Source organism: Sparus aurata, chromosome 11, assembly GCF_900880675.1.
Source record: "Sparus aurata chromosome 11, fSpaAur1.1, whole genome shotgun sequence".
Lineage (NCBI taxonomy): Eukaryota > Metazoa > Chordata > Actinopteri > Spariformes > Sparidae > Sparus > Sparus aurata.
This window is the reverse complement of record NC_044197.1, coordinates 8,324,573-8,349,672: the sequence shown is the minus strand read 5'-3', so window position 1 is coordinate 8,349,672 and position 25,100 is coordinate 8,324,573. Positions and strand designations below refer to the sequence as shown.

At 43.7% G+C, this 25,100-nt stretch overlaps 1 protein-coding gene across 4 annotated transcripts in view; it reads left to right on the top strand.

The window, feature by feature from the left end:
- Positions 1-24,205, top strand: part of LOC115591701 (capping protein, Arp2/3 and myosin-I linker protein 3-like) — a 35,890-nt gene extending 11,685 nt beyond the window's left edge. The window contains exons 13-40 of one of the 4 annotated variants that reach the window (XM_030433915.1): positions 62-171; positions 291-368; positions 451-527; positions 1,028-1,132; positions 1,275-1,344; positions 2,802-2,883; positions 3,059-3,155; positions 3,417-3,471; positions 4,743-4,915; positions 5,004-5,072; positions 5,529-5,622; positions 8,336-8,434; positions 8,533-8,652; positions 8,740-8,853; positions 8,927-9,102; positions 9,236-9,323; positions 9,447-9,566; positions 13,305-13,371; positions 13,668-13,855; positions 14,214-14,293; positions 18,354-18,527; positions 20,596-20,794; positions 20,890-21,676; positions 21,834-21,940; positions 22,056-22,182; positions 22,854-22,925; positions 23,091-23,198; positions 23,500-24,205. In XM_030433915.1, coding sequence (XP_030289775.1) covers positions 62-171; positions 291-368; positions 451-527; positions 1,028-1,132; positions 1,275-1,344; positions 2,802-2,883; positions 3,059-3,155; positions 3,417-3,471; positions 4,743-4,915; positions 5,004-5,072; positions 5,529-5,622; positions 8,336-8,434; positions 8,533-8,652; positions 8,740-8,853; positions 8,927-9,102; positions 9,236-9,323; positions 9,447-9,566; positions 13,305-13,371; positions 13,668-13,855; positions 14,214-14,293; positions 18,354-18,527; positions 20,596-20,794; positions 20,890-21,676; positions 21,834-21,940; positions 22,056-22,182; positions 22,854-22,925; positions 23,091-23,198; positions 23,500-23,540 — 3,677 coding nt within the window. In that variant the 3' untranslated portion in view covers positions 23,541-24,205. Of the gene's footprint in view, positions 1-61; positions 172-290; positions 369-450; positions 528-1,027; positions 1,133-1,274; positions 1,345-2,801; positions 2,884-3,058; positions 3,156-3,416; positions 3,472-4,742; positions 4,916-5,003; positions 5,073-5,528; positions 5,623-8,335; positions 8,435-8,532; positions 8,653-8,739; positions 8,854-8,926; positions 9,103-9,235; positions 9,324-9,446; positions 9,567-13,304; positions 13,372-13,667; positions 13,856-14,213; positions 14,294-18,353; positions 18,534-20,595; positions 20,795-20,889; positions 21,677-21,833; positions 21,941-22,055; positions 22,183-22,853; positions 22,926-23,090; positions 23,199-23,499 lie in introns of all 4 variants that reach the window. The other 3 variants (XM_030433914.1, XM_030433916.1, XM_030433918.1) reach the window with 3 other exon arrangements.
- Positions 24,206-25,100: the final 895 nt, after the last annotated feature.

Here is a 25,100-nt window from a genome sequence, read left to right as displayed (position 1 = left end):
CTCCTGCCCCGACGCTCCCTTTTTCCTTTTATCCCTCTCTCCCCCTCTCTCTCTCTCTCAGGAGTGGTGTCTCTCTCTCAGGCTCTCTGCTCCAGCGATGAGTACTCCAACTCTCTCCTGCACCTGGACCTGAGCAAGAACCCTGGGGTCCTCTCGGGGGAGGATGCCTCGGTCAGAGAGCGCAGCAAAACCCATCTGGAAACAAAAACACACACTGCTCCATTTTTACTCCACTTCATCAGCTTCATATGACTCCTCTCTCTCTCCCGCTCTCTCGTTTCTGTTTCCAGAACTTGTATCTCTTCTTGTCTCAGCCCAACTGCCTGGTCCATTTGGATCTGTCGGGCACGGATTGCTCCGTCGACTCGGTGGGTGTTTGACATTTATGTGCAGCGCTTTAAAGAAAATGCGTTCCTCTGATTAACCGTCTCCACCCTGTGTCTCACGCAGCTATTCGGGGCTCTTCTGAGGGGGTGCTGCGCTGACCTTTCCCATCTGAACCTTTCCAAAAATTCCTTCTCCCACAGGTTAGTCACATATTTAAGATTACTTCAACAACAACAACAACAAAAAAAGCCAAATCTGCGAATATATCGCCCTTATTTCACCAGCAAGGCCTCATCCTGCCTCTCGTCATCCCTTCCTCTCGTTTCTTTTTTTTTGCCATTATCTAAGTCTCTCACTTAATGGGAAATCAGAAATGAGCTTTGTGGGAGTCACTGGAACATTGTGCTTCCTCTCTGTGGGTGTGTCCGTTTAGAAAAGCAGAACTTGCGGCGCTGCCTGCATAGATAAGACTCATGAATATTTAGGCAGAGCTATCTATCATTTGACCCTGCTCACTGCCTCCTCTAACACCAAAGCGATACTCACTCTGTTTCTCATCCTTCACTCGGCGCTGCACTCATATTTACCCAGCGTGTCAACAACGTGGCTTCATCTCTCCTGTGTGGCCGCTCTTCTCCATCCATCTCCCCGCTTCTCCTTTAATCTCTCGCCTCTTTTTTTTTTTTTTTTTTTCCCACAGAAAAGCGAAGGACACGCTGCCTCTGTTCCGTCAGTTCTTCAGCCTGGCCTTCAGCCTCACTTATGTCAGCCTGGCCTCTATGAAGCTGCCCCCCGATGTTCTGAGGTGTGTCGCTTTCTTATTCTCCGCCCATCCCCCTTTTTATCTGAGCTCTTCTGCAGCGAAAGGCACATTTGAAGCGCGTGGATAGCCGCAGCTTCCTCCCCTTGTCTTTTCTCACCGGCTCCTACGCTTTCTGTCTCCACAGGGCTCTCCTGACAGGGTTAACCTCCAATCCTCATATCAACGACCTTCATCTAGACATCAGTGGCTGCGAGGTAAGAGTTCCACATCTGCACATGTTCAAGGGGCTGGTTCAGTTTAAAGGTACCGTGAGCTCACCCTGTGGACTCTGTGAGGTGATGTCGTGGTGTGTCAGCCGTCGTCAACCTGTGAAGAAAAGAAATTACATTTTTAGAATGCATCGAAAAAGGTTTTAAAGCTGCGCAGCATTGTCTAAATGAAATGTGAAAGACTGCGAGCATCTGAGCAGGAAAGACTCAAACCCCCCACAGTGTGAGTGAGACCAAAGTCACACATCAACAAATATACTGTAAGTCACAAGCACACATTTTGGCCCTGATTCTGCAGCTGAAGTCGGAGCCAAAAGAACCTCACAGTTCGTACAATTTGTACAATCTTTCCTCATTCTCATTCGGTCTACAACGGTGATCGTCGACTGGTGGCCCGCAGGCCACATTCTGGATTCCCATCCGGCTTGCAGATTATTTATGAATTCAGAAAATGCGCGCCTCTAATGTTACTCATCAGTGGAAGAGACCCAGTCTGTGTCCCGAGAGTGATCACGTATTAGCTCGCCAACCCCTGGCAACGAGCCAAAGAAATTGTGGTTTGTGAGTTCACCGTTCTGCAGAATTAGATTACTCCTGAACTCCATCCTCTGTTCTCCGTGGACCCACCATCAGAATCACAGTGCTCGTGTATTAGAACCAAGAGGCGTCACGTGGTTTGGTTTTCATTAGCTAACTTGTATCGAGCCTCAAACGGGGGAGATTTTTTTATTAACCTTACGATGCATTCTTCGGAAGCTTATCTGTATGTTTCGTATCAAGCGGATTGCCTACTTGGTGGATGTCTGAGTGCGATTTCCTCGTTCAGTATCCAGAATTTGGTTTTGGGGATGTTGTTCTCACAGATACAGGCTAATAAAATCATTATTCATTTAGCAAGAAAGTGGAAACGTTATTTATGATTGACATAGGTCTAATACTTCTTCTGGAATTGGTGCCAGCAACATGTTTCACAGAGTTGGGTTACATTTCACAGGTAAACATGTTCACTGGTAAGAGGTGATAGTATCATGACTGGGTATGAAAGGAGCATACTTGAAAGGAAGTCATTCACAAGCAACAATGACTGAGGCGCGCCACTTTGTGAGTCAGGAACACTTCACCAACTGTTTTTTTAATCGGCCTTGTATCCCTTTAAGCGAAGAAAGGTGAAGCCAACAGGTAGACAGTAGACGTTTTCCCCCCTTCAACGGAGCAGAGCAGCTGCGGATCACAAGCAAAGCAAACTCACTGCTCAACAAATCTTCAGAACGCCTGCGGAAACCTAAAAAAAAAAAAAAAAAGGAGCATCCATAAATCTGCCACACTCTGGAAAAATAGAGCAAATCCCTGCAGACTAAACCTAAAATGACTCGGATTCATGCTTGTGCACATGTTGGTTTTTCCACTCCTCTCCATCTCTATCTCTCTCTCTCTGTCTCCAGCTCAGGTCTGCAGGAGCTGCAGTAATCCAGGAACTCTTCCCCAGAGTCTCCTCCATCGCCACTCTGGATATCTCAGACAACGGTACGGTGGCACGCTTCAACACATCCCGCTGTGACCTTGACTCTCTGTCCTCAGGCAGGAGATGTTTGAGTGGGCTGTTAATGAATCAAGCTGAGCTGTGTTGAGCTCTCTCTCTCTATATATATATATATATATAAGTGTGTGTGTGTGTGTGTGCTTGTGTGTGTGTTGACAGGTCTGGATGCAGACTTGCTCACAGTACTGCCGGCCCTCTCCAGACACCCCTCCCTCAAACACCTTTATCTGGGCAAGAACTTCAACATCAAGAACAGGTGCTGCCGGTTCTCATTGTCACGCTTTACTGCAGCTATGTATCTGTGTTTATGTGTGTGTGTGGCGCGTGTGTGTGTGTGTATGGACACGAGGGTGCATGCACTACATATGCCAGCTTGGATATACGCGTCTGTGATTTTACTTCCGTCCTCATAAGCGGCTGCCGCTCCTCGGGCGAAAGCTCGCCGGCAGCAGGAAATGACTCGCGCCAGCTCATACAGCCTCGTCTCTGTGTTTGTCTCCACGCTGTCTGTCCGCAGGGTTCTGGATGAAGTCCTGCAGAAGCTGGTTCAGCTCATACAGGAGGAGGATTGTGTGAGTGAGAAACACGGGAGATGTCCGCATTCATTAAAAGATACTGTAAGATGCAGAGTTAACACTTCGCCTGCACCGGGTTCGCTTCATTACAAATCAGTGAAATGGGAAACGGATCAGCTGCAAAGACACAATGAAAAAATCCTAATTTGTAGTTTCACTCAATTGAAAGATAATAAACTTAATAATGAGATAAGAAAGATAAATAGTTACATGTAAAGGAGACACATTATGTTCACTTTCAGGTTCATCATTTTATTTCTAGTAAGTTGTGGGAGAAGTGTAAACGTATTTAGTTAATAATTCAGCACAGGCTTCCTTATTTAATCATTTCTTATGAATAAATAGATAAATAAATAAAAGGGTTATACATATTTATAATTACACATATATACAAACATAAAAATATATATAATTATGTAAAATGTAATTTACAATCATTATCTTATGTATTATAGTGTATATAGTAGTGAGTTATTTTGTCTTGTATAAAGATGTACTATTACCATAATTAATTGTTATAATGATTTAAGTATGTATTCACCAGCATCCATTCATTTCTAAAAATACATATCTACATATTAATTAAAATTAACTATTTAACTAAAACTATCTACTATATGCTCTTTTGACATTAAGATGTTATTGTGCTACAGAGATATTTACTGAAGTTAGCATGCTAACCAGCTAGTCAGTTCAAAGCTCCAAAGCTCCTGTGCTAGCTACTGTAAACACGAACACTTCCTGATCCTTTGAGCTCCCAGTCCGAACCGCTAACTTCACTGCTAACTTAGCTAACTAGCTTACAGCCGCTACTGTGGTTACCTGGTGACATGCTGACCCCTGTTTGTTTTGGTGTAGATTTGACACGCGGCCAATTCTTAAATATTTCCCCTTTTAAAGAAAAATTTCATGGATGTAGCATCAAATATGCAAAAACGAGCTAATTATCAATTCTGACACTTTTTTTCTGGATAATTTTTGCATGATGTTTCACAGGAGAGGCGTCGGCGTATCATGAATTATTGCTGTGTCTCTGCCCTTTCAGGCACAGTGTCTATATCACTACACACACATGTTGTAAATAATTCATACATACAGCATGTTAAGTCATATTCGCTCGCAGTCACATCACCCTGCAGTAAATCTCACTACTGCACTGAACCTTCCCGGCTCCACAGCCCCCATCTTCTCTTTCCACTGCTCAATATTCTCTGCTTTATTTATTCCTGAATCTAACACTCATCCCTCTTCTACCTTTGTCTCCCCAGTGCCTGCAGTCTCTCTCCCTGAATGAGTCACGCCTACGCTCCAGGGGCACCGTGCTGGTCAATGCCCTGGGCAGCAACACCTGCCTGAGAAAGGTGGACCTGAGCGGGAACAACATGGACGACATCGGAGCCAAGATGCTGAGCAAAGCCCTGCAGATCAACACCACGCTCAGGTGAGGGGTAATGAATGTAGAGAGAGGAAATGTCTTTGTCTCTGCACGGAGGTTTGTATTCAGTGCGACTCACGACTTTGCCCCGCAGGAGTGTGACATGGGATCGCAACAACACCTCCGCAGCAGGATTTCTAGACTTGGCCCGGGCGCTTGAACAGTAAGAGCATTAAAGCATCTTCAACGTGTAGTCTGTAAATGTACGCTGCGATTTAGACAAAAAAAAATAGAGGATAGCTCGCATATCTGCTGCAGGAACGGTATTGATTTTAAGGGACCGTGATAGATTTACCTTCTATTTTAAAGCGTTTAAACGTACTGAAATTTGCAACGTGAGCAGAGCAAATTGCCGCTTTCCACTTTGCTATCTTAAATGGTCCAGACTCACCTCGAGGCCATGGATGACATGGTTATACGGATCAAAGTATTACTCACTCGTTGCATGCCATAGGAGGGATATTTTGGGATGAGCTCCGTCCATTGGGGATATCAACCCTAACTAACCTTTGAATCTCTAACCCACTTTATGTTATCTCTTCAGTCCGTCACTGTCTCCTTCAATAACTTCACCCCTTCCTCTGGTGTCCCCTTCCTCTTCTGCTCTTTCCTCTCTCAGTAATTTCACCTTGCAGTACATGCCTCTGCCCCTAAGTGACATCAGCCAGGCGTACCGCAGCGCCCCTGAGAGGACGGAGCAGGCGCTGACAAAGGTTGGCATCAAAGCCGTTGACAGAGTCACTGTCGGCTGGAAAAACTTAAACAGATTCACCTTTAAAATGAAGTTTTATGTCTCCCATTTTACATTTAAAACCATTAATTCATCAAGCGCTTTGGATCAGACATGAGCTGATGTAGTCCTGGGCAATATATCCATATGATATTGTTATTATGATATGAGACCATAGATCGTCTTCGACTGAACTGAATGTTCTACTTGTTCTAATATTTACCTTTACCCACTTCGTCATTATATCCGCACACTGATCATTAAAATACCAGTAAACATCCCCCCTACGATATTGTCACAATGTGGATATCGAGGTATTTGGTCTAAAATATCATGCTATTTTGTTTTGCTGCTCAGTTCTGGCATTTACGAGGTGATCTTAAGGATATCTCAATATATGGCGATATATATTGTTCACTGAAATGTAGCCTAAAAATATTGCAACGTTACTTTAAAGGCCATATATCGCTTGGTCCTCGTATTAGACAGCGAAACGGTATCAAAAAAGGGTAAAAACAGATACAAATCTCAGGCTCTATGAGTGATGTAGCTCTGAGTCTAAAGTTATACTGCTCAGTTTTATTGTTAAAATCCTGCCAGTGCAGAAATTAGTACTATTTCACATGTAACACTAGAATTGTTTGATTTACCAAATGAAGAATAATCAGGACGCCAGTTCCCCAAGAGCAGTTTACGACAGAGTCCCATTGTAAGATAATATTATCATATATTCACTCTTTTTCATTTTAAGTCTGTTTTTGGTCTCCACTAACTGCTGAGGATCAGATCTGGCTTTTTAGCTGCTGAACACTCCATTAGCATCACCAACTAGTCGCTAACTGTATCTGTTTGCTGTTAGCTGTTGAGCAGGTTAGTGTACCGTGGGTTTTTAGAGCATTTATTCCTGAAAACAGTGAAAGTGAACTAAAACCGGACAGCTAAACATGAGGTGAGGCTCACTGTAGAGCCTATGGGAGCTGCAGACTCAGGTGCTAATTAGATTAATCCCTTCAATGTATTATTTAGAAGTGGCTGCAGCAACAACGTCGCTCAGCCTTGCTTGCGGTTTTGCCCAGCGGCAAACATTTTCCTAATTAAAAAGACAGGACATCTCAAATGCAATCGAACTTTGGACCCGTGGAGGTAATATATTCGTAAAAAACATTTAGAGCTTAGGAAAACGATTTTTTAAATCTGTGATGTCATCACATTGCAGAGTCTACAGGCTGAGCGGGAGAAACTCTACTGTACTTAGTCAGTGAGCCCATAGATAACCGAAATACAAACAGCCCTAACACAGGAAGTAAACCGGAAAGCTGGCACCAAGGCAATCAACTCACATTCGACTGAACTGACGCCATCTTTGGGTCCCGTTCTGTTTCTGTTATGAACTTGTGGTCCATCCATACGAGATACACCTCGCACATTACATGTTGTTGTCACATTGTGGTGCGCTTTCAAGATACAAATATTATTAATTAATGCCGCTTTAAGGATCCGCTCATCAGCTCAGTTGGTAGGGCCATTGTCCTCGCTGCAGCGGCCCAGGGTTCAGGTAAAACCACAGAAGCTGAAAATGAAAAAAGATAAAAGATGATTGCCTCCTTAAAATAACGGGTGTCTTGAACTGTCAAACTTAAACACAACACAACTGAAATGTTCAGTGTGCAGTAAACAGTCCGAGCTTTCATCTGGCTGCTGAATCATGTGTCTGAGTGGAAGTAGGTTTCAGAAAATAAACTTTGATCAATTTAGCTGCTGCTGCTGGAGGCAGACGTTACTCTGAGGTACAATTTCATCCTGAAACAACACAAGCGCCACATATGAAAGAAAAAACCAAACTGAAAACATCAGACAAGAAGCATTTCTGCCAGGGGAGATGATTATTTTAGACTCTTAGGTAAAGATTCTGTACTTTGATGCTGCCGCAAATGAATCAAATACTCCAGTCGCCCACAGCTCTCGCCATCAAACGCTGCCGTCATCGTTGTTTGAACCTCTGGATGGTTGGGTGTTAGCAGCCTTGCATGTTGAGGACATGGTGGCAAATGTAAATTACTTAACACATGTTCAGTTTTCTTCTACTTGAAGGGGCACTATGTGTATAATATGTATATTGTTCAAAGCTAGAAAGGTGGCAGGGTCCGCCATATAAACGTAAATATATAAATATAAATAAAGTAAAACAGTGTGCAATTGTGTTGTTCTTTAAGGTCAACTTGTCTACTCAGTATATTTAGTCATAAAAACAAAAAGAGTTTGTTTATTTAAATTGTTTAGGCATAAAAAAAAGAATCAGATTAAACATTTCTTCCCAGAAACTACAGATTGCACCTTTACGTTTTAATTCATCAGTGTCCTAGATGCTGAGCTAAAAACATTGTGAAACTTTTAGTTTCCAGACTCCAGCGGCTGCTCTTAACACTCATACTTGTTAATCTATGCTCATTTCTAAAAGAGGGTCTCATGATTATCTCAATCTTCAGATGATTTCATGACACTGCGCCCAGAAACATAAAATAAAAAACGGTTAATCCGCTCCTCTCTGCATCCTTTCGCTCTGCTTCACTGCACTTTGTTTCCTCTTCAACAACCCGCCTGTTGCATCATCACCTCGTCTATTCTCCCTGTCCTCCTCGTGTTTTTTAAGCCCGGCTTATATTCACGACTCCCTTGTTCCTCTCTGCTGCGCACAGATCCAGCGCGCTCTGGTGAGGAACAACCAGACCCAGCGCTTCTCTCAGAGGCAGGCCCTGCGGCTGCACCAGGGCCTGGTGACCAGCACTGCCGAGCAGGTAGCGCTCGTCTGCGCCGCGCTCACGCTTCCTGTGTGTTTGTCAATCTGTGTTTTGAATGTGCGCTCGTAACACTCCCCCGCCTGTCTGTTTCCAAGGTGATGGAGCGCCTGTGTGTGCGCGTCCAACAGCAGGTGTGTGTGTTGCGAGGCGTCGGAGAGGTGGAGGAGATTCAAGCTGCTAAACAAGTGCTAAAAGAGGCCAGGAACTCCCGCGCTGTGAGTTGATGTGAAATGTATGAGCGTAGTATTTGCTTCGCTGTCATACATAAATTTGAATTAATGTTTTTTTCTCCCCTCTCTAAGCTGTACCCGTCGCTGTGCGAGCTGGCTCACGTGCTGTCTGTGGACGGGCCGGTGCGGCAGAGACTCGACTCTCTGGCCGGTGAACTTGCGAAAGCTGCGGACAAGGAGCTTCAGGTAGATCTCAAGAGCATCTATTCACACTGTGATCCATCATGACTGAGTTGCTGATCGCTGGCGTCCGTTGCAGGTGATCGTGGACTCTATGGTGTCTCTCTGTCGCGAGCTCTGCCCTTTATCTTCTTCTGCGGCGGAGAGGCTGAGTCCTCCGCTCTCATCCGTCTCCGAGCGCGTGTCCATCCCTCGCTCTGCCATCCGGACGGCTCTGATGGAAAGAGCGGCGCAGGATATTCACCGAGCCTTAGAGTGAGAGCGAGAGAAGCAGCGAAAGGCTGCAGCAATAAGTCTGAATCTGATAAGCCGGTTATTGATTTCCTCTCACTTTTACCAAACCTCTTCCCGTCTGTCTCTCCCTCTCCTCTAACCCAATCTTCTGCAGAGAAGTGAAGCTGTCAGTGGTTTCCTATCTCACCAACTCCATCGTGGACCAAATACTGCAGGAGCTCTACGCCACCCATAAGACCCTGGTAAATGCAAAACACTTAACGGGGGGGGGGGGGGAAAAGGAAAAAGAAATGATGTGTCTGAGACTGAGATACAGCGATTGTGTTGGGCGTGAAAGGGGACTCAAAGAGCGCCGTCTTTTTCAGACCCGGCAGGTGTCTCACCTGAAACACTGGGAGGGGGCAGGTGAGGACGGGACAGAGTGGAGGTTTAACAGACACAGAGACTCGCTGGACATCACAGACGAGGAGCTCACCACCAGCATAGTGAGTATGAATACACACCCCGACCACACTCGAGCTCTGGAGAGGTTTGTTTACTGGAACACAAGTAGAACAGGTGCAGTGTGTTTCAGTTTAGGCACAACAACATCTTGGCCATGTTGAGGAAATGACTGTGTTTTGGGTCAAAATAACAACATTAATTTCCGTCACTTATGTAATTTAAGTTATGTAATACAGACATTACTGTCTTTAATAACTTAACTTGAAAACAAATCATGACTCTTAGTCACACGCGGGGAACAAAGCCTGTTATTTGGGCGGAAAGTCCTCCGTATGACACATCAAACCACCGTGAACGACCCCAACTCTGACCTCTCTTGTAGAGTTTAGATTCTCTGCCCGAGCCCGAGCCCGACCCTGACCGGGTCGATATTTCCCGTCACTTTCCTCGGGCCGGGTCGGGCCGGGCCCTTGATCAAGCATTTGTGTGTGTGTGTGTTTTTTAATAACTCAAAATAAAGACTGTATTTCCAGCTAGAAAACGCGCATCTCTCCCCTCCCTCCAAGTTGCTTGTGTCGCTGCGTGGTGTTACACATGAGTTGTCCTCGTGCTGAAAACGTGACTTCTCGCTCACGTGACGTCACTCCTCGAGACGCAGAAGAAAGCAAAATATATTTTTACTAGGAAAATGTCGAAAATAATAGGAACGCACAGTGACTTGAATAAGTAACTTTAATCAGATTTCTGGTTTGGAAATATTACTGCGTTATATTACTCATTACTGAAAAAAGTGGTCAGATAAGAGGAACGCGTTACCGGCGTCACTGATTGTGTAGTTTTAGTGCAACACGGAGCTTGAGAACGTCAGTTATAACAGCCCACGTATTAAAAAAATGTCGGGTTTAAATCGGGTTCAGGCTCATAATTACAGTTAATGTGTCGGGCCGGGCTCGGACACAACGTGCACGGGCTCGTGTCGGGTCAGGCTTGATATTTTGGGCCCGATCTAAGCTCTACTCTCTTGCTCTTCACACTATTGCTAGAGGGGCATTTCAAGAAGTGACGCTTCTTGAGGGGCAACCTCAGCGTCATAGGATGACTGACCAGGCTGCTAATCAAGTTTGCCTGAGACAGTACGTCGATGCATCAGGACAGAGTCTTGTAATCTCGAGTCTTGATGCTTCCCGGAACGAGATATTTTTGTTAATTCAAAGAACATTTGTATATCAGCCACACACACATAATGAATTACCAAAACATGCCGCTGCAGCTCCGTAATGAGGGAGAAATAAACATAGACCGGAAAGCATTTCAAGTGAATCCTCTCCGTGATGTAAGAATAATAACAGCTTGCTCACACGTGGCTTTTGTTTGAATGTTGCGTGCAAATTAAAATGAACCGAGGGGCAAATTCATCATCAAATGAATGTCTGAATCAGAACAAAGCCAATTAACTGCCGGTCTGTAAACACCATAAGAATCGCTTGTGATGAACAAACCTTTACATTTCTATTAATATGTTCAAGTCAAATCGAGTTGGATGACTTGTTCTTGGTCTTACAGGCACATTTAAGTCGATTTTTTTCACACAGTCTATGTTATTGACGCACCTTTTTGTTATAGCTCTGTTTGATGGTTTTGTTGCTGGCAGCCAAAAGTACGTTAAAGAGATTTTACCTAGTAATAATAGTGTATAGCCCCAAAAAACTATGAAAATAACTGTCAGACACTCCTTCCACCTACAGCGTTTGCTTTAACCCTGAGCGAGAACCATTTTTATATGAATTTCAATTTTGGAGTCACAAAATATCATATTATGTTCTGTCGACTCTCCCTGAGGCAGCATCTGTGTGACTCTCCGATTTGTTATTACAGTATCCCTCAGTTCTCCTCCTCCATTTCTGTCTAACGTGAACAATCAAGTCGTTTTGTATAAGTTTTGCATGAGATGGCATCAATGTTGCCCGTAATCTTATATCCACAAATGCGTACGTCGACTTCACAGGCCTCATTCTCACCCCTCGCCGTCTCAATCAGCTTGAGTACTGCTGGAGGAACGGATGAGTCTTCCTCTGGGGTCTGGCATTTGAGATTTCACTGACTTGGACAGGAAGGTCAAAATTTGAGAGGCCCTAATTCGTCCGGTGGAGACGTTTCAACAATACTTGGATTGATGGTGCGTCATCAATTCAGATGTGTTTTGGCCTTTTTCGAAGCTTTTCAACTGATTGGCCTGATTGAAGCAGAGCATTGAATGTCCACTGAAAGTCCAAAAGGCCTATAAATCCTACTCCATGAGGCCGACTGCCATCGAACTCGCACATATCAAGTCATCCTGATACATCTCGGCCAAAAAATTACATTAAGAGTGAAGTTGGTAATCTGTGACCTGGTATGTTCTGTGCTCTGCGCCCTCCTACGTCACTTTCTTTTGACCACCAGACAAGTATTTGAGTTCCCAATCCGTCCCCATCACTGTTTTCTTTCTCCCCCACACTGAACCGTTTCTCACCTGCCCTTCACAGAGTGTCCTCTTCCTCAGTTACCTCGGTTAGTTCTGCAAAAAAAAAAAAAAAGCTTGTTTTTCTCTGTTTGTTTATCACCAAAATCGCCCCTGTAAAAATGAGAAAAACTGAACCCTGAACTAAATCTGAAATACATTACCGCGGCTGGTTACGTAGGAGACGACCTGATAAAAGTAAATTGCAAATCTCTTTTGACGCACGAAAAGAGCAGCTCAATATTTATAAGACAGCAGGTAAAAAACGCAGACTGCTTCTCTGATTTTTATCTGGAGAATCTGCCGTAAGCCCCGGGCCCTTTTTCATCACAATCAGTTCACTCATTACCCGTTCAGACGCCTCTAGCCTTGATGTCTCCTCTAAAAACCTGCCAGAAATTTCTGTCTGTGGAGCTGAAAAATATCAGCGCGCTCATTTATTCTACTGCAGAGTACCTGCAATGAACCAGCTTATACTGCTAATGCGGTTCATTTTATACCAATTTTCTTTCCTCTTTTCATCAGAAACTGTTTCTCATAAAACCAACAACTTGTTGTTAGGATGTCATGTCCTGGAGTATTACCTCGAAACAGATGTTGGAAACTGCTGTGGCATCTTTTTATGGAGCACCGTACTGCAAACAATCAGCAAAACCTTCCCTTAAGGCAGCTGTTGTGAATAATTTCCATAAACTTTTTTCACCAAAGTCAGTCAGATTGATCCTCTGGGCACCCCGAGTGTTTGCACAACATTTTGAGATCCATCCCGCCGTTGTTGAGATATGAAACCACCACCAAAGTGTTAAACTGACGTGTCTAAAAAAAGATCCCAACCAGCTCTCTGCCGCGCTTAATCCTTGCGCCAAAGCCTTTTTTTCTTTTATGCTACGTATCTTTCGGGCTGACCTCGGCTTTCATGAACAGTCGCTTCAGTGGATGAATCCAGTTTCCTTCCGCTGAGAAGATTTTCTGTAATCAAGCTCTTCCTGCAGCGCAGCCTCCGATCTTACACCATCAATTGATTGTTCTGTTATTCATCTACCTTCCCGTGTGCCAGAGTGTGTTGGTCATTTTGTACCGCCCGTTTATACATGCTCAGTTTCTACGTTTTTGTACAGCATGAAGGAATTTGAGTTGACGGAGCTCCACTGACGAAAAAGCCCTGATTGGCCTGAGGGAGTGCCACATGACATGTGGACTCGGTCCTGTTTTACTCTGCCTTGCTCTGATACTTTTCTCTCATCAACTCAATAGAATTGTTTCTTTATTTTCCTCCCAGGACACAATAGCCATTAAGAAGCGCAGCTCGAGAACAAGACGAATACGACCCGTCTCCACCAGGCTGAGTGAGTACCGCTGTATATCCTCTCATCCTCCTCTCTCCCCTCGTTTCCTATTAAGCTCTGACCCCATCCTGTCGTTTTCCCGGCTCCATTAGTGTGTTTTCTGTCAGCTCTGTTTCCCTGTCTCTCCATCTGAGAGGTATATAGTATATATATAAGTCATTGTGTGTCAGAGCGGTCGCCGATTGTATTAAAGTTGACAGAAATGATGGCTCCCTTTGATTCCCACGTCTTGACACCTTGACTGTGTCTTCGCCCTCTCACTTTTCTCATCCTCTGTAATCCTTTCATGCTACCAGGTCTCTGTGACGACTCCAGCTCCTCGCCGCCCCCCTCCGTGCCGTCATACTCCTCGCCGCTATCTCGCTCGGCATCCTGGGAGGGCCTGTCAGAGCTGCCTACACAAGGTCTGCCTCTCCATCATGTGACTCGGGTTCGGCCCAGGCCCCCGCGGAGGCACAAAGGAGGGCACGTCCCCTCCGAGACGGTAAGACGGGGGTTTGATTCTGGCACCTTTTGACACATCGTACCATGTAATATGAACGTTGCGCGGTGCATCAGTATACGTTGCCTGTTCTCAGATTGCACCCATAGCTTCTATCTATCTCTGCATAATTCCCCCATTTCCTAATATTCATGCCTGCTGGCAGTGACTCCTGTCTTTGTCAGAGGTAATCTATACAAAGTGGATGGCTGCAATTGGATTATGTCATTTCTCTGAAGCCAGCGTAATCCATTTGTTTTATTGCATGCAGGACATTTACAAATGAAACCCAGTGCAACTAACATGACCTTTCTTGTGTCTCTTTGTGTGTGTGTGTGTGTGTGTGTGTGTGTGTGTGAAGCATTGCAGTGAAAATGGAGGAATAAGCCCTCTCGACGATGGACTCCCAGACTTCTACACTAAAAGAGTTCTCCCCGACAGGTAAAAGTTTCTTTTGCCGTTCCCCGTCAACCCGCGTGAAACTATACACACACGAGTTTCTCTTCTTACACAACATCCCCTCAATTAACATGTTTATCTACAAATCACATTTACTTTAAGCGACTTCCATTTTCCAAAGCCTGCCGCAAGTTTTTCAGATTGAGTTTTCTGACTTTTCGAGCAGTCATTATTCTCTATTTCCTTCACCCGCCATGAAATACGTTTTAAATCTGCTTGGGATAGGTAGAGATTGGTGAGTCTGAGTGAACATTTGTCACCTTTAAATAATTGTCACACAGCGGCTCTGCTGTGAGCAGAAACTGCTTTGCGAATCGTTTGAAGGACGCCCGGGAGAGTTTGCTGCTGAACTGCAAGAGGAAGACCTGTTTACTTATTGTTTGTCTTCTGGGTTTGATTTTCTAATAAAATAACCAAAGTAAAACCCTTTTTTTGCAATGAGCACTTCATCTAGGTCGGACCAAATGGATTTATTTTATTTTTATTTTTTTTATTCTTAGATTAGCTCTAAATCAGAGTTCAGCAAAACAAGGGTTGAAATGAGTGAATCCAGTTTCCACATTAAGCAGAGTTATGTAGCACAATTACAAACTAATCTCTGTTTCGTAAAACTAAGTTTATTGACGTTAACCAAAATTAAACAGAGTTTAATCAATATAGAGATGGTAAAGTCTTAAAGTAGCCAATATAAATTGTACTTAAATATCAAGAGTACAAGCAAAAGTACATTATACATATATTTACATGTATGTATACACTTTATAAAGTATAGGTTGACCAGTTAGGATGATAATTGTATCCTTTATACAGCATTTTTCAGATTGTCTACTAACTAAAGTTATCAAATATAATACAGTGGAGTCAAAGTGTAAAGTTGCAGAAAATGGAAATACTCAAGTATCAGTATCTGAAAATTGTAAAGTATTTGAGTAAATGCACCTATTAATACAATTGATTTGCTGTCGGGATGAAACTTTACATTCAGCTGCTCTGTAATCCTGAACAAAATGTTACATTGTTTGCCAACTAGCAGAAAAATGTATCTATTCACATCACGTTCGCTTTCAGTAGTTTCAGGACTCATGTTAAGTGTCTGTGTAAGTATGTAAACATCTCCTGTTTTTGCAGCTACATGATCAAAGCTTAAATAACAAATAACCTTTATTGTAAAGGATTTATAGGAAATGAAATATGTGTTTGACCGGATTAGCGGAGCTTTGTTAGCGCAGATTCTTTGATGATACAGCAAGAGGACGAGTGTTTACAGCCGCTCGTCTGACCGCCAGTAACAGCCACGAATCCACCCGCTGCTTTTAAATGTCATCGCCTCAAGACAAGGCCATCAAACAGAGTTAAACCGAGCTGGTGCGTGTTTATGTAAAAGCCGTGATAGTTAGCCAGCTGCATTTCTGTTCCTGCCATGTTTCGGAGTTGACTCAAAACTGTTTCCTCGCCGAGCTGAAATCTTGACAGAAATTCAGCAGCATCGTAAAACTCAGTTGGATCGAGTCCGCTCCTTGACTTCATTCAGGGAACTTGATTATTTTGCTAAATTTTAAAGCTAAGCTCTAAAGTTAATGTTGGGTCGCAGTTTGAAATGGTGTTAAAAGGATCGTTGCAAAAGATTTAGATTGAATCGAGGTTTAGAGCAAAACCAAGTTTTAAAGAAAGATTTAAATGTAGTAATTTGAGCAGTGATTTATTCAGGATGAAGTGTGAGTCCTTGTTGGTGCAGCCCAGCCTTAAATCTCAGATGTGAGAGCGTCCTTAAACGCACCAGCAGGAGAAGAGTTTTCTGAATTGTCGCAGTAACTTCTGACTGAGATGATGAAATGTTACTGAAATGACTGATTGAAATAGCTTTAATCAGTGTGAGGGAGTAATTCTAAAACGTTTGGTGGGTCTTTACCAAACGTAGCTGAGTGGAAATACTTCAGTAGAGGCTTTTTCATCCATCGCTACAATAAGTCTTGTGTGAGCGCGTCACAAAAGAGGGAAAACTGTCTCCGGAAAGGCGGACGACAAAAGACACACTATGAACAGACAACTACACTATTACAGCAATGGAAGAATGTGTGTGTGAGACGTAACCTCGGTCTCGTTCTCTAGCTTCGAGGCGGAGGAGGAGATTCTAGAGGAAGATAATTGATTGTTTATTCTCTCTCCCAGGTTGTTAAATACAGACGCTTTAAATATCAAACGACCAATTTAGGTTAGAAGTAATTACTCATTCCTTTCAATGTGATGTTTTCATAAGAAGCAAAAGGTTATTAAATGTGACACGAGCAATAAGATTTCTATGCTTCTGAATTTTCCTATTTTAATCCTCGGTGTCATTTCAGTTCACCTGATCACAATCGAACACATTACTCTGACTCGAGGTGAATGGAAAACGCAGAAAAATATTGTGTTTCAGACTAAATAAATCAATACTTCTTCCCCCTCTGTGTGTTCAAACGTGTTCCCTCAGGCTTTACTCCAGCTGGATGATGTTTTGGTTATTATTCTTAATAATTCAAGATGTGTGGTTGTGTCTCTGTGACCAGTGTGAGCTGTCTGTCTTTGAAGTAATCTCACGGCGAGCTTCGGCTTGTTTAGCGCATCCTGCTGGCTGCTTTTACATTCAGAGGCAATTGAATCCGCTGTCCATCAACGCTGCTCGAGTGAAACATTAATTTTGTCCCTCTTTGATGATTAGCGGAGCTGGAGCTGGCTGTTTGGGGGATTTTTGGGTAACAAGACACGATGGGTTAGTCGGTGACTGCGAGCTGTTGATCAAAGGAGTCTGGATGTTAGTTGATTGGATTGTGGCTGCGTCGGACGTCATCAGCAGCTGGTGATGTTTTTTTTTAATTTGCGATCAGTCCGCTTTGGAAATAGGGCTGCAACTGATGATTATTTTCATTGTTGATTGCTTTCTCAATTAAGTGATCAGCTGGTTGTTTTATGAAATATCAGAAAATGGTGAAAAAAAAAGTTTGGAGCGATGAAAAGTGTTGTTTTGTCCACAAGCGAAAGATATTCAATTTATTTTCATACCCGAGTGAAAAAAAACAAAATATTCCCAGTTAAGAAGCTGGAATGAGAAACCTTTCCCCCTTTTTTTCTTCAAAAACTACTGAAATCAATTAATGACTGACTGAAACAGCAGGCGATTAATTTAATAGTTGAAACTAATCAATTAAAGGAGACACATTATACAAATGTTCCAGTTCATACGCGTATTTTTTGGGTGTGTACTAGAACAGGTTCACATGCTTTGAAAACTCTGTTTTAGCACCTGTCTCTTTAAGGCCTCCCCTCCTCTGATTGGTCAGCTTACATACACGCCTGAGCCATCACCACTTACAACAACACGGCAGCCGCTAAATCAATTCGTAGGTGCCGAACCAGCTGCTAGACATAGATTATGCAAATGTGTGACTCTATGATGTAGTGTGATGTCACTGAGTCACAGAATTAAAGGCGGGACTACTGACGAGGCGTTTCAGGAGCAGTGTTTTCTGTGGGAGAGAGGAGCTTCTTACACTTTTTTAACTTTACGAACGTTCACATGCACAAGAACCTATAAAATACTGAGGGAAAGGGAAAAATTCATGAAAAAGTTCAAGAGGTCTCCATTAATCATTCCAGCTATTTTACAGCAATCATGCAAAAAACAGAAAAACTGCAGGTCACTAGTGACTCTTTGATATACAGATGTTTGGATATTTATAGTTTGGTAAGCCTTTTTTTTTGGCGGAGCTGAATACAGGAGCAGCAGCTGCAGCCGATCAGAATAATCTTGCTTCCTTCCACACTGCAGATCATCAGGTTAAGTCAGGGCTTTCAACATGATTACATTTATTATATAAAAAAGTCCACTTATAAGGAATCATTGTGTACCAAAAGGTGTAGCCTAGCAACGCTCCAACCGCGGGTGAATCATGAGCAAAGCAGATGGCTGTGATGACTTCAGTGACATCCTAACAGAGATGATTGTGCTCGGACTTGAGTGCATGTGCGACATTCACCCTCGCTCTCTCCCCCCCTCCTCTTTCAGTCAGCTCTCCTCTCTGCACAAAGCTCACTCACTGAGGAGGAAGAAGAGGAGAAACATGCTGGCCATCTTCGGCTTCCGCAAGAACCGCAACCAAACTTTGTCCAATCAGGGTCCGGAGGCTGAGGCGGAGGTTTATGGAGATGGGTGTCACACCGTTGCCACGGCACCCACAGGGTTTGTGTACGCAGAAAACACAACACGCATGGACTCCGCCTGTAAAGATATAACCTTGAACAGACGACACAATGCCCGCTTTATGCATCAGACGACAATACACAACATCACTAAACAAAGGACTCGTTCATTTTCGCTCCCATATTCGGCTCCACAGCGTCACGTTTTCCGCTGATTATCTCTTCTTGGTCCTCATAAGGACATTCAGCCGCACTGAGCTCCATAAATACACTGACAAATATCACTCTAAATCTCCCTCAATTCTTTGTTGGTACAAGAAATGGCTGATAGCTGCCAAAGTGCAGGCGGGCTGATACCAGCGTGTGTGCACAGATGTAGATGAGCAGCCGGTGGCTTGGATTCTCACGCTGCATGTCAAATACAGATTAGGACAGATTTGGGTGGCGGGAAAACTGGTTCCTGCCACAAAAATGATACTTATTCTTATTCCACTGTACCACGAGAGTGATTCTGAAATCACAATCCGGTTCAGACCTGGAGTTTTCAGTCATGTTTTGGTTCATACCAGGTTTTTATTTGTTTATTTGTTTGTTCATTTGTTATCTTATTTTTTGTTTTGTTTTTTTGGGTGGGGGGTTCTGTTAATAAGACACAATGTGTTGTAATAAATGACCAAAGTAGTTTTGGAGAAGAAATTCAAACAATATTGATGAGGTAATGATACAAGTACAGACGTATTAATATGTTTCATAACTGATTAAACAAGTGATTAAATCAGGTACCAGAACACAGTGCGAAGCTGGAAGGGTCCGCCACATATAAACAAAGTAAAACAGTATGAAATGTCCTTGAAGGTCAGTTTGTTTATTAAGTCATGAAAACAAAGATAGTTTGTTCATTTTAATTGTTTAGGCATGAAAAAGTCAGATAACAGTTAATGATCTCGCTTCTGATTGAAAAAGCTCTTCCTCAAAACTACATAGTGCACCTTTAATTAAAAATGAATAAATAAATAAAAACGCTTTTCTCAAATTCTACACAAAAAAAAAGAAATATTGGAAAAGTTGAATGTGAATAGAACAGGACACAAATTTAGCAATTTACGTGCTTTCCTGAATGCACCATGTAGTGTGCAGTCAGCTGACAGGACACGACCCCACGCTCTGTTTTAGAGTCCAGCTGAAGCAGGTTTTGACATATTACTGTACAGCACTGCATTTAATCAGAATATAATTATTTTTTTTACATTATGGAGTGGTTCCGCCCGCTGTGAAGCGTCTAATCTACAGGAGAATAAGAAAAGGAGAAAGGTTTTTTTGCAACTTTATTGAAAGAAGGCAATCGATTCATTCATTCCTTTACACCAACAATTTTCAAGATGGATCATGTCCTGGGAACACGTTTGCTTGTCTGCTGTTCTTTTTAATCGAGCAGCAAGCTCCGTTCTCCTGCAGTCTTTAAACAGAGTGCAGGAGGACCTTTGGGATGGTAAACTTGGACTCCAGTTTGTTGTTTCGAGGATTTCACCCAGTGAGGCGTTCAGCAATCCTAATATCCGTTCAGATGTCCAACAACATCGGCCAGAGATCAAGTTATTTTGTTGTTCGTGCCATATTTCTGTCCCCTCACAAAGTAACATGTAATGTTAGCTCCACGGGGGGATTAATTCTGGATTAAGAGTTTACACGGTTATTAGGCATTAATATTTTCCTACGTAACGGATTATCAAAGGTTTTACACCACCTCTCTTGATCCAATTGAAAATTCCGTATGATCGGGTCGGACCGGATCAGCCTCTCCTCGATTGAAGTGGTCGCAAGAGACATTTTAATTCTGTTTGGGCCGTTATTCTGATTGTTAGTGGAACACTCAGGTCCATGTAAAGAGTCAGATTTAACAGTGAAGGTCACAGAGGTGAAGTTCTGACTCAGTGGTAGCAGCAGGTTGGCAGGGGCAGCGGGTCACGGTTCCAGTGGTCCCTGTGGATATTTGGTATCGCGTCATCAGTCGTCACACCTCTTCTGTTCTCAAAGTCTGTCAGGTTTATTCTCAACGCTGGTTCATGAATCTGCAGCGGGCTAACATCGTCTGTCTTTGAACCTAACAGGACTGCCACAGAGAACGTGTACACTCTCCTTCAGCCTCCGAGGTCCGCTGGCAGAGCCGGGTCACCCGGTGAAGGGGCCGAGGGGAAAATAAACGATCACCAGGGGAAAAACACTCTCGTTTTGAGTCCGCCGCCAGTGCCGGGCATCCCTCACCCGGGCGTGGGAGGGAGCAAACACCCCTTTTATTCCCCCAGAGAGGTACACTCAGCGCGAGCCACGACAAGCATTCATTTACTGAAAGTTTGCCTCCGGTCTGATCTTTGCTTTCGCCTCCTCTTGTTGTGTTTTGACAGAAGCCCGAAATGGATGCTGTGTTTGAACAGCCGGGAGAGACGGACAAGTACTGGATGGACGACAAACAGAGGACAACAGAGGTGCTGCAGGTGGACAAGGCGTGGATAGAGGCGAGGCAAGGCGATCAACACACAGAGAAACACGTGGAGAGGCAGCGGTTTGAGAACAGGACTTTTGCAGAGCCGAGGACGACGGACAGGCACTGGACTGAGAGCAGACACCAGGACAGACATGCGGAGAGACAGTGGACTGTTGACAGACACACCCAGCGGCAGATAGACAGAAAGATAGAGAGGCAGTGGATGGGCGGCAGACAGATAGACAGGTCGTGGTCGGAGCACAGGCCGGCGGACATACAGGTGGACAATCAGTGGACTGAGAGCAGACATGCCAGCAGGAAGGGGGACAGACAGGTGCAGGCGCTTCATTTGGCTCAAAGGCCGCTGCCGCCGTACCCGTCTGACAGGACGCCTTCGCCAAAACAGGAAGCGGATCCTCTGAAAAGCACGGATGCAGCGACTGCAGACTGGCATCAGCAGGACACGCAGGGAGACAGACAGATGTGTCCCGACGCTGGTGGAGGGTTTACAGAGGGATGGAGGAGCAGCGGAGGAGGAGGAGGAGGAGGAGGAGGAGGAGGAGGAGGAGGAGGAGGAGGAGGAGGAGGAGGAGGAGGTCGAGCTGCTTCCTGTTCATCCAAACCCGATCCCCCGCCACAGAGCAGCAAACCAAACCTGTCCAAACTGAGACCAAGACATCGACTCGAGAGCGCAGACACTCTGCCAGGTACTTCACTGTCACTTTATGTTTCGCAGTTAAGAAAGAGAGACAAAGAGATTTTAGCTTTTGCAAAGAGGTTTCAAGTGCGCTCGTCACCTCACCAGTGTGTAAACAAACAGCAAAGTGAGGGGACAGACATTTCTTTTTGTTTCTTTGTCCGTAGGGACAGAGGAGGAAGGAGAAACGGAGAAGGATCCGGGGAAGATGGAAAAGAGAGAGAGAGAGAAAAGAAGAGACTCGGAGGGTCAACCTCCTCCGATTCCAGAAAAGGTGTGTCATTTATAGCCACGCGTGGTTCGATTTGTCGATCAATTCTGACTGTAAATCCATGATTTTCTTCGCCCTCCTGATTTGTTCACGTTTTCCTTTCTGATCCGACACACAGCCAAAGACGTCCTCGTATGTGACTTTTCCAAAAGAGTCAATCAATGAGAGGAACTTACCTCCCCCTCCTGTGCCGCCTCCCGTTACCAAGCCTGTGTACGGATTACCAGACAGAGCTGCGAGTCAAGGTAATTCCTCTGAGAGCACAAACGATTTAAAGCGGTGCAGACACACGTTTAACTTACGTAGCTCCTTTGTGTTCACATCACAAACGTTTTTCTGACTTCAGCATCACAGTAAACTCTTTCCTTTTGGTCCTTCATGCTACTGATTTTGATCATTTCCTCCCCGTTTATCAGAAGTAGCTTAATGTTGCTCACTATGAAACTCACTATAAAACTTTAAAGGAATACCTGTAGTTCTCTTGCAGAAAGTCACAAGAAAAGATTGATGCTAGTTAGCCTAGCTTAGCATAAAAAGACTGTAAGGGGGAAACATCAAGTTGAGGTTTCACATTGGTTCTGTGCCGGATCATTTCTTGGCCTGCTGGAGTTTGGAGTCATCAGTGGGAAGTTGCCAGTCGGCCAGCGGAGACTTCAAAAAGTCACTGCTCCCAGCTGAGAACATAGAAGAAGAAGAAGATAACATCCCACAAAACCACAACTTGTCAGCTGATATCTCATTCGTATAACTAACAGCAGGATTAGTGAGGTTTAGAGGTGCTGGTAGGCAGATATGGTTACCTTTTGAATTAAAGTGGTATTGATCTTCACATCTAACTCTTAACAAGAAAGCAGTAATATTAAGAGACCATATTTCCCTTTAAAAACATACATACATATATATGAATGTTGTTCAGGTGAAGAAGGATTGAGACTTCAGGCTCCAGTGAAACCACAGCGGAGCAGAAAGGCCATGTCCTGTGACGCAGGTACAACAAGTCTCTTATGTATCACAGATACTGTTTCTATTCCCCCAGCAGGTCGTTACACTATCTATTTATAGTATCGTTTAATATGTGTATACATGTTGCTGCGTGTGTAAAGCGTCTGTATCTAACTGTTAATTGTTGTTTTCTCGTCCTCACTGAACTCAGGCACTGACAGGGAAAGCCCTAATAATGTTGAGAAGCCCCCAAATCGCAAACCCCCCGTGAAAAAACCTAGACTACCCCAAAACAGAAATAAGTCACTGGACCTGTCTGGTACATGTCTCTCTCTGTTTTTATTTGTATGTGCTTGTGCTTGTGTGTGTGTGTGTGTGTGTGTGTGTGTGTGTGTGTGTGCGCGCGCATGTGTTACTGTTGTGGAATGTGAGATTTGTAAATTGTTGTCTATAAAAAGCTAAAATACAGAAATAGAAAACGGTGGAGTCTTTCCTGTATATTTTCCAGATGTTGCTGTGCTCACAGCTGAGTAGATAAAAGTGTTATTGATCAGAATCAGTGATTAATTATTTATTATTTCCTCGCCAGTGATCAGGCTCCTTCCTCGTTTCCTTCACAGACAGCCTCAACTCAGCCTCTGGCCACAGCGAGCTGTTGTGATGCCCGAGAAAAAAAAATCCACCCGCCGCTGTCCGGCCGACGCGTTGTCATGGTGACCGTGGAGCATTTCATCCAACGAGGAAACAAAGAAAAAAGCGATACGAGGAGGGGGGGGGGGGGAGGTGGAGCCAGAGGGAAAATGTCTCCTTGACAGACATCATAAAAGCATCATCCACTCGCTTCTGTTCAAACACTCACTTTCCTCAGCGTCACTTTCCTCCCTGTTCTTCGCCCTGACTGTGTTTCTGTCTTTGCGTTTCCTCTCACATGAAAAAGTCTTTTTGTGGCTACAGTATTTTAACAGTATTTGCTACTTTAGAAAAAAAAAAGAAAACCGCAAATGATCATTGTCTTTCGTGTTGGTGGACAGTGGGCCGAGTGTTCGAGCATTGTGGCTTTTTGCTAGACAGAGATAAAAAAAAAAATAATAATAAAAAAGTCTTTATTAGAATGTGATTTCTTAAATCTGCAAAGCATTTTTGACTGCTGATACAGTTGATTGCCTTGGTTGACACTTGAAAATGAGTTGCTTCTTATCAGATGAAACTTGATTATTTATATCTAGTTTTGCTTTCAGGAACTGAAAGGTAATATATTTTATAGAAAAAAAATAAATATTATGTATGAGCACCCTCACTGTATGAATAAAACACTAATGAAAAACCGCTGTGAGTCTTTTCTATAAGTTATTGCCAGCTGGATGTGTTTCATATCACATTAAATGTGTTATTTCAGTTACTTAAAGCAGCTATAATTAATTTTGTACATATTATTACATGACTATTTATATGTGAAAGGGGTCCAAAGTGCACAGCTCCCCTCACTGCTCTCATGGCATGTTTTTTTTAGTTGTTTCCTTTGTGTTTATGTGGCAGCAGGCAGCTGTTTACAATGTAAAAGCTCTAAAAACGCTGTATGCTTCCTGTCAGGCACCAGACAGCAGACATACTTAGCAACTAGCTAGTGAACAAAACATTATTGAAGCATTTAGCAGCTAAACAGAAGGTATTTTCCTCTGGGGCTGGTGGAAAACAGGTAAAAAAAAAAAGAGATAATGGGCAGAAGCGCGGCTCTGAGTGAGTGCTGATGTTGCTCCCTGTCTGCTGGGAGTGTAAACAAACTCAGTCGCCAGAATACATGTTGGCCACAGAGAAGTTAAAGCTTTAAGTGTCATTATGTTGAAACTTTGTGTTTGTTTAGGTTCAATTTGTCTTTTATCACAACACTCGCAAAAAACACGCTTGGTTAGGGTTAGGAAAAGATCATGTTTCGGCTAAAAATGCCACAGACATGGTCGGACACGTCCAGAGGTTTTGTTAAAATCACGGTTTTGTGGTCTCCGGCGTTCTGCAGATGGCCTGACTTCCTGTCAATTATGTCCTGTTTGTGTTGCCACAGACAAAGCTGGACGTATCCCAAGGTCTTTTTAAAAAGACCCAGTTTTGTTGGCAAAAACAACGCTGCTGATTGGCTGCTTCCCATCAAAACAATCTCATCTTTGTCACGGGAGATGTCCCGGCTTCCCTTTTTAAAATACCAATTTTGTTGTCGCCACAAACT